Raw genomic sequence first — 15,389 nt, 5'->3', positions numbered from 1 at the left:
ACTTTAAGAGGGGTCTCTCCGTCACTCGCTCCATACAAATGTAGTTCCAATTTCATTTGAATATTAAGCAACCAAAGTCCATGAAATTTTGCAGGCATATTCTAGAAACTAATATCTACGATTGTATGAAGTAAGTGACGGAGAGAGCCCTGTTAAACTGTTCAGGTAAAACGAGGTAGCTGTACCCTGATCAATGATTTGGTACCTATATGCCGTATGGCTACCTTGATAGGAGACAAAATTTTAAAAATATCTACAAAATTGACTTTTATTCGAATTTTTATAGTTAGGGCGAGTGTAACTGTTGAACATAAATTACGTGTAACTTTTAAGCGGAATTTACATTTTCATTATCAATTGCACGTTTACAGTTTACACGTGCAATTGATTGTCGTGAAACTAATTACGTGCCACTAATTTTTTAATGTAAATTCCGCTGTATGTGTAAGAACAGACTTAATTAGATAAATAGGTATTTATGTCAAAGGGTCGCTGTAAAATCTTTATGCATATTTAAATATGAATTGAACATTGGTAGGTTCATAAAGATAATTTAATATGGTTACTACGCAATAGATAAAAATTTAATTAAGTTATTGTAATTTTTGAGTCAAAATTGAAAGGCATAGAGCAGATACGTCATAGATGGGTAGGTACGTAAGTAGGTACATATAAAGCTGTGAACATGGAAGGTAGTTTTTCAGTCGGATGGAAGGGAAAGGGGGTGACGTTGTATCTAATTACGTGTGTTTCGTTTGTCGTTTTTCGCGATCCATATTCGTGTTTTCCAATTGCTCCGGTTCACTCTTAACGACGTCAGCTTCAGAAGTATCTGTAAAATAAAATGATATATGTATAGTAATCTATTCCCATACTATATAAATGCGAAAGTGTGTCTGTCTGTCTGTCTGCTAGCTTTTCACAGCCCAACAGTTTAACTAATTTTAATATAATTTGGTACATAGAAAGATTACATTCCGAGGACGGACATAGGCTACTTTTTATCCTGGGAAATCAAAAAGTTCGCACAGGGTTTAATATAAATCAAAATCCACGCAGACGAAGTAGCGGGCATCAGCTAGTTTAATATATTTGGTAGTTCGGCTCCTATTCAAGGGTTCTCATAATGTTCTCAAAGATGTGAAGTCTGCCAAACTACACTTGGTCAGTGTGGTAAACTATGGTCTAACTCTAAACGCTTCTCATTCAGAAGAGATCCGTGTTCGGTAGTGGGTGGTGCCTGGTGGGTAATGGCTCGAGATGATAATGGTGGTTGAAACTAACTGGCTATCCACACAGGTACATACAGTTCAAAGCGTTATATCTAGAAACTTGAGGTTTTTCATGGATTTTCGGAAGTTTCAGTTGAGCAAAAGTTAGGCAGCTATTTAGATAGAGGAACATTGCTACATTTTCTCGATTATTTTATTGTATGGCGCATTACTTAATTAAGTAGAAGTTTAAATTTTCGCCTCTCTAATCACTCTTAAAATAACATCCTGTACTCTATACGTTTACTTAACAGGTAGTTTCTAATCTTGGAAACAGAAAATTGTTAGAGCTAAGTGCGCCGTATTTATAGCTAACTCGATGAAACAATTTACCGCAGGTATTTGTGCGCTTTTATGCTGGGGGTGCCTACGCGCGCTTTTAAGCCGGAAGTGTAGTTATAATTTGATTAAAAGCAGCTCAGGGGCTCAGTTCAACGCGGGGAATGGAAAACAGGAAACTGTAATTGATTTTACAATCACTTACAGGTATATCATAGATATTTTAAACTTAAATCTAGTTTGGTACTCGCATCTCTGGGTGGAAACATTTGTGTTAAAAAACACAAATACTATTAAGTAGTAATAAACAAAATTGAAGTGACTGTCTGTTTGAACAGGCTAATCATCGAAATGGCTGAACCTATTTTGACGGGACTTTCACAGACAAGTATTAACCAGGGAGTAAACATAGGCTACTTTTTTAACTGACTTTAAAAATGAAGCAGTTGTGTTTTTCTACCTATGCACTGATATCTCCGAGATTTCTGAACCGATTTGCGTAGTTTTTTTTAATCGATAGAAGAACTTTGCGACATTGTTCCATAAAAAATTTGGATTCCAACTCCTCAATCCTGATGCTGCAGACGATCTGACCAATCCACGCGGGCGAAGCTGCGGGCATCATCTAGTGATACCATAAATTCAGTTAACCACCAAAATTGTGATCCCTCCCTCAAGCTATTTGACACTGGCGAAGTGCATTGTGCTGGGTTGGCACTACAAAAAACCACCAATCAAGAGAAGAAGAAGTAAGTACTGTGGAGACAGATTTCTTACCATCATCTTCACTCCTAAAAGATCTGCCCAGTCTCGGCCCAAACCACATTCCCGAAGTATCCTTGCCCTCCATCTGCTCAAAGGTCTGTCTCTTCACAAAAGGGTTCCGTCTTCCGAAGAGCAATTCTTCAAGTTGCGGTGACATTTGGTAGTCTGGATGACTTTGTTCGCTTCGACCGACGCGTGGAAAAGCGTAGAGCTGTCGTTTGTTTGCTGTAGGATCTGTAGACAAGGAAAAGCGCTATTATCTATGAGACATTATAAAAGATGCTATTCTTTCTTACATCTTCTTTCTAAAAAGCGGCTAAATCCAAGTAGTTTGCGAGAATACGCCAAAAATTAAAAATTTAGAAAAACTGATAATTCTAAAAAAGTTTGCTACGCAACTATAACTTACTAAAATTTTTGGTTAACATTTGTTTTTGAAAACTTATCGTTTTTTTGGCGATAACTCAAAAACTACCTTTAGTACCTTCGAGCAAGGTATGTTAAGTACAAAGATTACAAGTAACTTGAAATGATATAAGTTTATCTTCATATAAGAAGTGTAAATTAAAAATTTATAACACCCCCGACAAGTGAAGGTTACAGTAACTAGAAAAGAGCTGATAACTTTCAAACGGCAGAACCGATTTTCTTGGATTATAGCTAAGAACACTCTCGATTAAGCCACCATTCAAACAAAAAAAACTAATTAAAATCTGTTCGTTAGTTTAGGAGCTACGATGCCACAGACAGATACACAGATACACACGTCAAATTTATAACACCCCTCTTTTTGGGTCGGGGTTAGTAAAATAGTCCTTAAAACATACCGTTAATCTGCCAAGTGCGGCTGCCGGCGCGGCCCACCCTCGGAAACGGGTAAAGGTTCAGAACTCCGTCACGACGCAGTTTGGCGCTGCTGTCTGTTATAAAAAGTTATTTTATACAAATAATAGAATCTACACTAATATTATTACATAACTAGAGGATGCCCGCGACTTCGTCCGCGTGGATTTAGGTTTTTAAGATCCCGTGGGAACTGTTTGATTTTCCGGGATAAAAAGTTGCCTAAGTCAATTACAGGTACGCAACCTACCTCGGTACCAAATTTCATACAAATCGGTTAAGCGGATGGGTTTTTGGAAATCCCGTGGGAACTGTTTGTTTTTCCGGGATAAAAAGTAGCCTATGTCATTCCCCGGAATGTATCCTAAGTCTGTACAAATTTTCATTAAAATCGGTTCAGCGGTTGAGCCGTGAAAGCGTAGCGACAGACAGACAGACAGACAGACAGACAGACACACTTTCGCATTTATAATGTTATGGATTAAGTAATTAAGTATATGAAGTATATTAAGTATGGATGAGGTTTGTAAGCTTGAAATAAAATACAAACTTGCTTAGAATGCTATGAATAAGGACTATATTATGCAGACGAATGGACGTGCTCACTAGTCACCAACGTCTTGTAATCACAAATCATCTGCATCGTTCGTCATGAAAGTCATGTAAACAGCGATCTTTCTTTATTTGTATTCCTAGTTTACTTCCATGACGTAACTTATCACTTACCACCGTTGAATGAGAGCTACTTGAAATCCTTATGATCCTAGGTTTTGAACTTTTGAAGACTCGGTCGTAATCTCAAAATTCGATTAAGGAAGAAAGGGTTAATATTAACATCATAAGGAGGAAAGATTTTTTGTTTGTAATCGATAAGCCCTGAAACTACTAAACCGATATTAATAATTTTTTTTTTTACCAATAGAAAGCTACTTTATCCAGAAGTAGCATATACTATAATTTACATATGTACCTACCGCAGACACAGTGTGGGTAAAAGCTAGTATTTTATAAAAATTAAACTACATCAATCCTTCGTCTCATATCATTTCGTAGCCTCTGCTACGCATATTCAGCGTAGCAGAGTGGCTACGATGGTATTTTTTCAGTATATTTTCTTTGGAGCTCGGAATATTTATATGTCGCATTTCATGAGATTTTTTCAGTCCTCCGTAACACTTTTTGCAATGTGTAATTTACGTATAGTAAAAACCATTGATTTTGAAAGAGCCACCCCTACAAAACCCCAAGATAAACAAAACTAAAAATAAAATCTAAGAATGTTTGGACTTCGTCTGTGTTGGCCGTTACTAGCGCGCGTGTTGTGTCTTTTTGGAGTGTTTTTTTTTTTTGTTAAAAGTTGCCGGTTTTTGTGTTTCACTGGTGTTTTTTGGTGGTGGAACTGACTGGGAAGCGCTCGAAAGGGGCGCCGCGCGTGTGTCAGCGAGCGCCGGCACAGACGAAGTCCATACTTATATAGTTTCCCTAACTTGTAAATAAATAACTACAAACTCGACATTGGCTAATCTTTGTAAAGCCAGACGAGAGAGAGAAAAAAAAAGAATGTTTGATAAAGTTTAAAACTTCTTACGACACCCCATCCATATCGATTGACACCAATGTAAGTTTGTCGTTACTTTTATTTCCACTTAACTTTTTTATTTTCGTAACTTTTCACTTTCAATCCTGCAAAGTCGACGCGTTGACGTGAGTCCATCTTAATAAGCATTTGTTGAACTATTTTATTTGAAATATTTTTTAGGTATTTTGATAGTAGATACCAGTGGGATTTGGCTATATGGGCCAGTATAGATTGACGTATCGCATATTAATCGATTTTGATTCTTTAGCAATCCTAACCCAAGTTGGTAACTGGATGGGTGACCGACTTTGGAGATCCTTTGGCCTATTCATTTCTCCCGTGCCTATGAGAGCACGTTATACCATTGGTCTCGGTTATTATCACTAACATCTGATAATAATTTTGTTCCTTAGGCATTATGGTCTATTGGGGCTAAAAAATAATATTCAGCGCAGATTAAGTCGTATATCTATACTAATATTATAAATGCGAAAGTGTGTCTGTCTGTCCGTCTGTCTGTCTGTCTGTCTGTCTGCTACGTTTTCACAACCCAACCGCTGAACCGATTTTAATGAAATTTGGTACAAACTTGGGATACATCCCGGGGAAGGACATAGGCTACTTTTTATCCCGGAAAATCAAAGAGTTCCTATGGGATTAAAAAAACCGAAATCCACGCGGGTGAAGTCGCGGGCATCCTCTAGTCTATCTAATAATAGTAATTTTATTAAATCTTACACACGACAGGTCCATTGAACATGTGAAAGTTACATTTGAACTATTCTAATAAACTAAGTCTCTTAGTAACGTGTTAATCAATTATTAATTTCCCAACTTTATTCATTTAGCGACCACGTTTTCATACAAGCTTCGCACATTTTATGTGATCCTTTGAAGACAATATTCGAATAGTCAAAATAGTTGAGAATGATTATATATTAATCGTTTTCCCCTTTAATATAAATAGAGGACTCTACGTCAATCTCTCCATACAAACGTAGTCTCATTCTCATTTGAATCATTAAATGTAAACACGCTCTAGAAACTAAATCCTGAAACTACAAGTATTTTTTAATTAAGTTAAACCATCTTACCGTTACCTCAAAAATACATAGAACAAATTAAGATGCCGCCGGATTAAATTAATTTCATATATATTATACAAAGACACGCTTAGCTTTTAAATAAAATTAATAAAAACAAAACTGTCGCCACTTAAAGCTAGCCACTTGTTAAGGATAATAAAATCATAATTTAAACAAGTGTAAATTAAAAATTTATAACACCCCCGACAAGTGAAGGTTACAGTTACTAGAAAAGAGCTGATAACTTTCGAACGGCTGAACCGATTTTCTTAGCTATAGATAGTTAAGAACACTCTCGTTCAAGCCACCTTTCACACAAAAAAAAACTAAATTAAAATCGGTTCCTTAGTTTAGGAGCTACGATGCCACAGACAGATACACAGATACACACGTCAAACTTATAACACCCCTCTTATTGGGTCGGGGGTTAAAAGTAAAGCACAACCACCCTGCCGATAAACAAACTAAAAATTTAAAAAATCATATTTGGAAATGACGTCATACTGACGCAACATTGAACTAAAAAAATATAACCAATGTAACTAGAGATGATATAAGGATTCTAATTATAGTACCCAATACATCTTTTGTTGAGGCATTTTTTTAAAATTCAAACACGAGTTAGCCCTTGACTGCAATCTCACATAGTGGTAAGTGATAATGCAGTATAAGATGGAAGTGGAAATTTAGAAGTTATAGTGGAATAAAGAAACTCACACATATACATGAAACTTGAAAATATAATAATAATAATAAATACACTTTATTTGCACAACCACAAGAAGGATTGATTACATTAAAGAACACAAAACACAGACAGAGGGAAGATACAAAAGGCGGCCTTATCGCTAATTAGCGAAAATATTTCCCTTTTTTACGCAGTCGTGTAAAAAAAGCAACTAAGTAGGAGGGAAATAGGCAAATTGAACTTACGGTATGAGCTCGAGACGACTGATGACAACAGGATTATTGACAGGGCGTACCGCGTTGTGGACTGCATGGTTCCTGCTAGTAAACAAAAATAATTCATTACTTCGGACTGCTAATTCAGCCACTCCAGGATAGACCAATTTGTTAAGCAGAAGTCGAAAGTTTAACTTCTGAAAAGCTCTCGGCATTCTTGTTAAGAGGATTACCTAGGCCGATCGCGATGCGCCGGCCTTTCTGCTTCATTCTATAAAGAATGATAATGTCCTACCAACTGAATTTCGGTCACAGCGGCCTATTTCCATAGAGATTAGCCATCTCCGAGGCAAATGTTGTAGTTTACAGGACGTGTGTGCACAAATACAGGCACACTCTCTATTCCCTTACTCTTATAGTATGACTAGCTGATGCCCGCGACTTCGTTCGCGTGGATGTAGGTTTTTTAAAATTCCCGTGGGAACTCTTTGATTTTTTGGGATAAAAAGTAACCTATGTGCTAATCCAGGGTATAATCTATCTCCATTCTAAATTTCAGCCCAATTCGTCCAGTAGTTTTTGCGTGAAGGAGTAACAAAAACTCAATACCCTAGATTAAGGGTGACGGGATGGGGAGGAGCTAAGTGTAACATAATAATCAGTTCCGAGTTTATTTACCTAGCCTAATATAGTAATATTAGATAAGTAGGTGTCTTACCTACCTATCTGATATTTCAAATCCGTGTACCTATTATTGGCGTCACTCAGAAAAGCAGGTATTATTTAAATATTTTTATCGAATTATTGGAATGTCCTCTCCAAAACCAACACAAAAAAAACACAAGTTTAATGTGCAAGGTTATCCGAGAGTTTTAATCTAAACAAACTAATGCCAAAATAAATAATTTAATTAGAGCGTGATTGCTATCACAACATCTAATTATCCAGTTCACAAAACAAAAACCGAAAATATGCGATATCGCTCCGAATCTCAGAAGGAGACTGAACTAAAACCTTCGAAACACCCGTATTTATGCAAGTTCAATCTTGTTGGCCGCCTAGCAACAGATTGTATGACATCGAATGAGCGAAATATCGATTTTATCAAACTACCTGCATTAGATAAATTAATAATTTTATATTATTTTTGACAACTCAAATCAATTTTTAAAAATAACCTTACAGTTCGGCCGTCCTGAATTTAACACGTCCTCGTGTTTCTAATTAATCATGTCATGTCAGTCGCGGGCTTCCTTGCCCTAAGTCAAATCCAAATCATGGGCTATCCTGCCCTCCGTCAAATCATTAAAACCTACCCTTGAACTGCCGAACTCTCAGGTTTAATATCCAGTCAACAATAAATCCAAACGACTAACTTCTCATTCGATGTATACAAAATCTGAACCACTTATTGCAAATTACTTTCCACTTCACAAAAGACTAAATTCTTAAAAAAAAAACTAAAAAATTTAATCACCAAATCAAAATCAATTAAAATTTTAATCAAATGTGGGTTGTTTAAAAAAAGATACCAAAGCAAAATTAAGGCAACGTGAGACACGTCCCGCTTCTGAATTATTGGCGTCACTCAGAAAAGCAGGTATTATTTAAATATTTTTATCGAATTATTGGAATGTCCTCTCCAAAACCAACACAAAAAAAACACAAGTTTAATGTGCAAGGTTATCCGAGAGTTTTAATCTAAACAAACTAATGCCAAAATAAATAATTTAATTAGAGCGTGATTGCTATCACAACATCTAATTATCCAGTTCACAAAACAAAAACCGAAAATATGCGATATCGCTCCGAATCTCAGAAGGAGACTGAACTAAAACCTTCGAAACACCCGTATTTATGCAAGTTCAATCTTGTTGGCCGCCTAGCAACAGATTGTATGACATCGAATGAGCGAAATATCGATTTTATCAAACTACCTGCATTAGATAAATTAATAATTTTATATTATTTTTGACAACTCAAATCAATTTTTAAAAATAACCTTACACTATTAAACTTTGCATATAAATACGAGTAAAGCTGCCTAGATTCGATTATTAGATAAGAAATTATTATTTCCAGTGTTGTAAGTAGAAAGCACAATATTTAACTTTAATTGAGTCAGTAGAATAAGTTCTTTTTAACCCTCGACCCAAAAAGAGGGGTGTTATAAGTTTGACGTGTGTATCTGTGTATCTGGGTATCTGTGTATCTGTGGGTATTTAATGTGGGGGCAAAAGTAAAATATCTGTCTAATGTCAATTTAATTTAATGTGGGAGCAAAAGTAAAGAAAGGAATGTGATTATGATTAAAGATGAACGTTGTTTGCGTAATGAATAGCTAAGAGAACGGGGCTTTGATACGGAGACCGCTGGCCAGTGAGGTGCCATTTCCATATGCCATAGAGTGGGCAATGTCAGTTTTTTTTTAAGTATATAGACTAGCGTTTGACTGCAATCAGACCTGCTAGCAAGTGATGATGCAGCCTAAGATGGAGCGCGCTTGCCTAGAAGTTGCCTATTCATTTCAAATCGGTTCGTTTCACATATGTACAACAGACTCGAACTGACTGATATTTTGCTTTTTGTCATTCAGTAAATAGGCGCTGGACCTCACTGACCACAAAGTAATACAAGTACGCTTGCTAGTGCCGACCTGTTTTTGAAGTAATTTGTTTATCGCCATTTTTGCGCTGATAGAGGCAGTGAGCGTAATGCTAACGTACTGTAGGGTCCTAACCACTTGACGATCACGGCCCACATTAAGATTGAAACGTCTAAAGGAATTAATTTTATGTTCGTATGTGTAAGTACATCTCTACAAGTATTCACTGACCTGATTTTGATAAAATTGAAGCAAAAAATTTAATACTATTTTTATATAGTTTTATATCACTTTGGTGTACGTCTAGGGTTGTTACAGTACTTGAAACTAAATGTTAGCAATAAATGTTAGCAATGAGACGTCTGCATCTCTACAAATCTACAACTCCATCCTGAGGCTGGTAATCTCTGTCCAGCCCCGGGGACAGGATCACTCGCTAAATTAACAAGTGCCGAGTGCCAAGATGAAAATTGTTACAAATAATAAAACGTTACTTAGTCGGGTCTCTGTCGTCCACGCATATCATTTCAATGCATTAGGGCGGTACTTCAATGAAATTAAATGTATTTACAATAATACTACACTAATTAATAGTAATTTACAATAATTTTTAGGGTTCCGCACCTCAAAAGGAAAAACGGAACCCTTATAGGGTCACTTTGTTGTCTGTCTGTCGGTCTGTCTGTCCGTCCGTCGTGTCTGTCAAGTTACCTATAGGGTACTTCCCGTTGACCTAGTTGTATGACAAAACATACTTTGGCTACAAAATATCGACAAATTACACGATAGGCAAACTAGAAATCATATTAAGTTCGCGACTCCTGCGCTCCGAAAGAGTGGAATAAAAAGTGTTTTGAATTATGAACTTTTTTTGAAGAAAAATATAATATATACGAAACATTAAAGAAAGTAAAATAAACGTTAAAGATAAAAATACAATCATTATCAGTAACTTTTGGATTTGGAAATTTTGGATCCTTATACGGGCCGAAATCGAAAAAGTTTGAGTCAAGTAACTACGGGACGTAGTCTACGTTGTAACGGAGTTCCAACGTAGATAATTCAATAATAAAAACTCGCTCTATGCCATCATATTCAAAAACGTAAGAAAACTCTTTTTACTTAATTTTGTATGAAAGGTAAATCACTACCCATATTATAAATGCGAAAGTGTGATAATTTGTTAGTTTGTCGGTTTAACCTTCAATCACGCCGCAACGAAGCAACGAATCGACGTGATTTTCGCATGGATAAAATAAATAAATGACATAAAAAGTAAATGGTAAAATATATAAAACAAGTAAATGATAAAAGAGCCTGGATTTGACCTTCAGCTCGCTCCAGCAATGCGCGAGACTTCGATTGCTTTTATACATGGCTTTTTATTGTATATCAAATCTTTGAAACGAGCAACCGCCGAGTTTCTGGCTGGTTCTTCTCGGTAGGAAAGGCATTCCGAACCAGGATGCTTTTGACGATTCAAAAAAACTTGTAAAAGTCTCATTGAATAAAAATATTTTGAATTAACATGGCTAATATTCTTTAAAAATAAACGTTAATTTATTTACAGTTAATTATTTATTAATGAATAAATATGATTATTTGTTATTAATATTGTTTTAGGTTTGAGGCTAGCCTAATACTATCAAAGCTTTGAGAAACATTATTTTATATAATTCTATATGTACATAAAATATTTTGGTACCACTAAATTAAGAAGGGTCTCTCTGTCACTCGCTGCATACAAACGTAGTTCCAATTTCATTTAAATATTAAGGAACCAAAGTCCATTAAATTTTGCAGACATATTCTGGAAACTAATATCCATGCCTGTGGTCTTCCAGATTTCTGCTAAAATATTCGGTTTCAAAGTTACGCGGTCTTAAAAATTCACATACAAATCTTTTAGTCCCTGTAATTTTAAAACTACATACTTTAGAAAAATCTAAAACACCACAGGCACAGATATTAGTTTCTAGAATATGTCTGCATTTCATGGACTTTGGTTGCTTAATATTCAAATGAAATTGGAACTACGATTGTATGGAGTAAGTGACGGAGAGAGCCCTGTTAAAAGAAGACCGCGACGAATTCAGTCATGTATCACACAGACAAACATCACCATTCCACAGTGCTTATGATAGATATATGCTCTTACGCCTAATATGACTGACGCTAAGTTGTTCGAAAAAATTTAAGTGGAAGTTAAACTTGATTAAACAAGTTTAACCTCCACTTAAATTTTTAAATTTCTTTCGAACAACTACGCGTAAGTCGTGCGCCCTTTTAGTTATCACCATCACACAGTACTTATAACAATAAATTAAAAATTTATAAAACCGCCGACAAGTGAAGGTTACAGTAACTAGAAAAGAGCTGATAACTTTCAAACGGCTGAACCGATTTTCTTGGATTATAGCTAAGAACACTTTCGATCAAGCCACCTTTCAAACAAAAAAAAACTAAATTAAAATCGGTTCATTGTTTAGGAGCTACGATGCCACAGACAGATACACAGATACACACGTCAAACTTATAACACCCCTCTTTTTGGGTCGGAGGTTAAAAATAGGCCCTTACATCTAATATGACTTACCTTCGGGAGCACCACCTGTTGCCTGAATGCTGCGATCGTCCTGAACGCCAGCTTTTATAGGGCGTGACAGGATGTCACGCCCGCGCTCCAGCGCTTCTCAAACTGTTTACATGACAACAATGACATTCTACATGACAATTTAATACAACTAGTCTAAAAAATTACACTGCTCATGAATTTTATACCGTAGATAACAGGTGCCACGATTTTTGGTGTTTTTAACTGCCGATATTTCGACTCAGTCGCATGAGTCGACGAGACTGCAGTGTTGCGTGAGATGAAGTTTGAACTGTCATTGCCAGTTCCAATCGACTCATGCAACTGAGTCGAAATATCGGCAGTGTAAATTAATCGTGGTATGCACCCGTAATCTATATATAAAATGCCGTTAAATCACGAAATAAGCTTAAAAATCAATAACCATGAATTTGTTTGTCACTTTCAAGTAACTATTTTGACGGTAAAGAATACGCGTTGCAAATAACCAATAATTGTGTCGTAAAACGAGGCAAACAGGTGAAATTAGAAGTTACCAACTTGACAATCACTACTAATATTATAAATGGGAAAGTTTGTTGGTTTGCCCTTCAATCACGGCGCAACGAGCAACGGTATGACGTTATTTCTTGCATGGATATGTATTTGAAGACCTAGAAGTCTTTAGCTCTAGAAGTCCCACTAGACTACAGCATTGGGTTATTCAAGGGGCGGACCAACAAATTCCTTAAAGGCCGGCAACGCATCAGCGGTACCCCTGGTGCTGCAAACATTCATGGGTGCCGGTAATCACTTAACACCAGGTTTGCTCGTTTGCTCGATATTTTTTATTAAAAAAAAAGTTCCCAAAGCATTTTTTTTACTTAAATCCACACAGACGAAGTCACGGGCATCATCTTATGCCTAGAAATACGTTATTACACATTATGTTTGTTTTGTTAATATAAAAAAGGCTTCAGTGTGCTTTCAAGTTTGGGAAGCCATATCCGATGCGGTGTGGAATCACGTCGGAGCGCTTACAGATAATTCATTTACATCCAGTGTCTCTATTTTCAGGTGGACACTGACCCACTGTGAGCCACGAGCCACACGCTACGGTCCAACTCTGGCATGGACCACTTTATAGCACTAATATCATAGTTTCACTAGTTTTAAGCTGTGATCGTGTCAAAATTGAAAAATGATTTAGTTATAACCACAATATATAGTTCTTTATTAATATTAAGACCCCTCTACCACTCTACCATGGGTTGGAAAGCAGATTCATATCAAATCCCCAACCTTAACACACGACTGTCTTCACTCTCCACTATGTTTTGAAGAACAGCTAGTGCAGAATAACCGATATGGCCCAACGGGTTGCGGAGCTGAAATGATAATAAACAGGACTTACAGATAATTTTACATATTAACATTTACATCCAGTGTCTTTATTTTCAGGTGGATACGGTCAGTATCCACCTGAAAATCATCAAATGTATCAGTGGCTCGTGGCTCACAGTGGGACCCACTGTGAGCCACGAGCCACGCGCTACGGTCCACCTCTGGCATGGACCACTTTATAGCACTAATATCATAGTTTCACTAGTTTTAAGCTGTGATCGTGTCAAAATTGAAAAATGATTTAGTTATAACCACAATATATAGTTCTTTATTAATATTATGACCCCTCTACCACTCTACCATGGGTTGGAAAGCAGATTCATATCAAATCCCCTACCCTTATAGTATTAGGGTAGGGGATTTGATATGAATCCCTAATACACGACTGTCTTCACTCTTCAGTATGTTTTGAAGCCAAGCAACAAGTTTTGAACAGCCAGTGCAGAGTAACCGATATAGCCCAACGGGTTGCGAAGCTGAGGGGTCTCTCCATCACTCGCTCCATACAAACGTAGTTCCAATTTCATTTGAATATTAAGCAACCAAAGTCCATGAAATTTTGCACAGATATTCTAGAAACTAATATCTATGCCTCAAGATGCGATCCCACGTGAAGAACGTGGTCGCACAGACGCGCGCCGCACGGGCTCTCTTGCGCCCTGTGCTGGCGTCCCATCTGCATCTCCGTACGAGGCTGTGCGTCTTCAAGACGTACGTCCGCACGCGACTCACTTACGCGGCTCCAGCTTGGTACGCGTTACTAAGCGAAACGGACCGCAAGTCGCTGCGGGCGCAGCAGTCGCTAGCGCTCCGCACCATCGCCGGAGCTCCACGCTTCGTACGGAACGCGGTCATCTCCAGGGACCTGCGCATGGAGAGCCTCGACGACCACGTTCGCCGCCTGAGCACCTCGAGGTTCGCGCGCGCGGATGGAGCGCGAGCCCAGCACCTGTGGTGGCAAGTTAGGTCTGCCGCGTGACCTGATTACCTGAATGGACACCATTGCTTCCCCGCCGCTGGCTGACGGGCGCTCGCCGGAACATCTCCGGCGGCTCGACCTCGCCTAGCCGCGGGCGTTAGCCACACGGACATACCACGCCGCCGCTGTAGCCGATCGCTCGCGAGCCATCCGCGGGCTTGGTCGCACTGCCGTGCGGCAATCACCGGATTTGACAACCCGGATTGACACCCCGACCAGTGGTCCAACCCCGTGCCCCGTCCGCAGTCGCAGGTGGCGTAGAAACCACTGAAGAGGGCCAATGCCCTGACCAGTCACCCCGGGACCCGTCAGGGTCCGCGTGGAGGACCTCGAAACGATGCCGACACAGTTCTCCGACAGCTCTCAACCAGTTCTCTCTAGTAAGAAGTAAGAAGTAGCGGTGGTACCTACAGTGAAGAATAAATAGTGGGTGAATTTTCCCTGAAGATTCTCATTCCAACCAACCCAGCAACAGCTAGTGTACAGAATTCACTTTGATTTATTCGATTTTGCGTGTCGAAAAGTGTAGAGTTATAATTTGCGATAGCGCGCAGCACGAATGCGATTTACACGGTCGACCGGCGACATGCGACTGCGCCGATGCGCGAGTTTCGTTCAGTTGCGAGCGAGTGAGTGAGAGGGATAAATTCACGTTTACAGGAGTGCGAAAGGGAAGGATTGGCGCAAAGTCAAACACCATTATAATAGAAAACTCTCAGAAAGGCAGGTTTCCTCAAAAATTTTTCCTTTACCGTTAAAGCAAGTAATATCTAATTACATACTTAAAACGCACGTAACTCTGTAAACTTAGAATACCGGAAATCGAACCCTGGACCTAGCGAATAGAAGGCCGACATCTTAACCACTAGGCTATCGCCTACACACTTAAGATACGTGATTGCTATTTTCAGATATATTCAGCTTGTTGTTCTACGAGAGTTTTAATACAATAAAGACAATTGTCTAGTTGTTGGCACTGAGTTTAGATGGTTTACAAACTAAAACCTATTGTAGCTAACTTTGCAGCGGTTTGCATCACTACAAAATTGCTACGAAATTGCTACGGCATTTTATGTTGTATTTTTTGGATCCAGAATGGCCTAT

At 38.1% G+C, this 15,389-nt stretch overlaps 1 protein-coding gene across 3 annotated transcripts; it reads right to left on the bottom strand.

Annotated features, from left to right (window-relative positions):
• Window positions 1–254: 254 nt before the first annotated feature.
• LOC123876073 (CAPA peptides) lies at window positions 255–14,852 on the bottom strand. 3 transcript variants are annotated; one of them, XM_045922205.1, is made up of 6 exons: window positions 14,693–14,852; window positions 11,927–12,079; window positions 6,756–6,830; window positions 3,143–3,235; window positions 2,328–2,549; window positions 255–832 (listed from the first exon to the last, which is right to left on the bottom strand). In XM_045922205.1, the coding sequence occupies exons 3-6, from the start codon at window positions 6,820–6,822 to the stop codon at window positions 741–743; spliced, it is 474 nt and encodes a 157-aa protein (XP_045778161.1). In that variant the 5' UTR covers window positions 6,823–6,830; window positions 11,927–12,079; window positions 14,693–14,852; the 3' UTR covers window positions 255–740. The 3 variants fall into 3 exon arrangements, with proteins under 3 accessions (XP_045778161.1, XP_045778162.1, XP_045778163.1); XM_045922206.1 differs by having other exon boundaries at window positions 6,756–6,827; XM_045922207.1 differs by lacking the exons at window positions 11,927–12,079; window positions 14,693–14,852 and adding an exon at window positions 11,036–11,056.
• Window positions 14,853–15,389: the final 537 nt, after the last annotated feature.

The sequence above is a fragment of the Maniola jurtina genome, chromosome 21, assembly GCF_905333055.1.
Source record: "Maniola jurtina chromosome 21, ilManJurt1.1, whole genome shotgun sequence".
NCBI lineage: Eukaryota > Metazoa > Arthropoda > Insecta > Lepidoptera > Nymphalidae > Maniola > Maniola jurtina.
The sequence above is the reverse complement of the archived record's forward strand: the minus strand, read 5'-3'. Positions and strand labels throughout refer to the sequence as shown.

What these genes read in the sequence shown, in the direction of transcription:
- LOC123876073 (XM_045922205.1), bottom strand. Translation starts at nt 6,822, where the DNA reads ATGCAGTCCACAACGCGGTACGCCCTGTCAATAATCCTGTTGTCATCA. An exon ending in CCGCACTTGGCAGATTAACG is followed by an intron (nt 2,550 to 3,142) that starts GTATGTTTTAAG and finishes CCTTGTCTACAG; the next exon opens with ATCCTACAGCAAACAAACGA. An exon ending in TTTTAGGAGTGAAGATGATG is followed by an intron (nt 833 to 2,327) that starts GTAAGAAATCTG and finishes TTTATTTTACAG; the next exon opens with ATACTTCTGAAGCTGACGTC.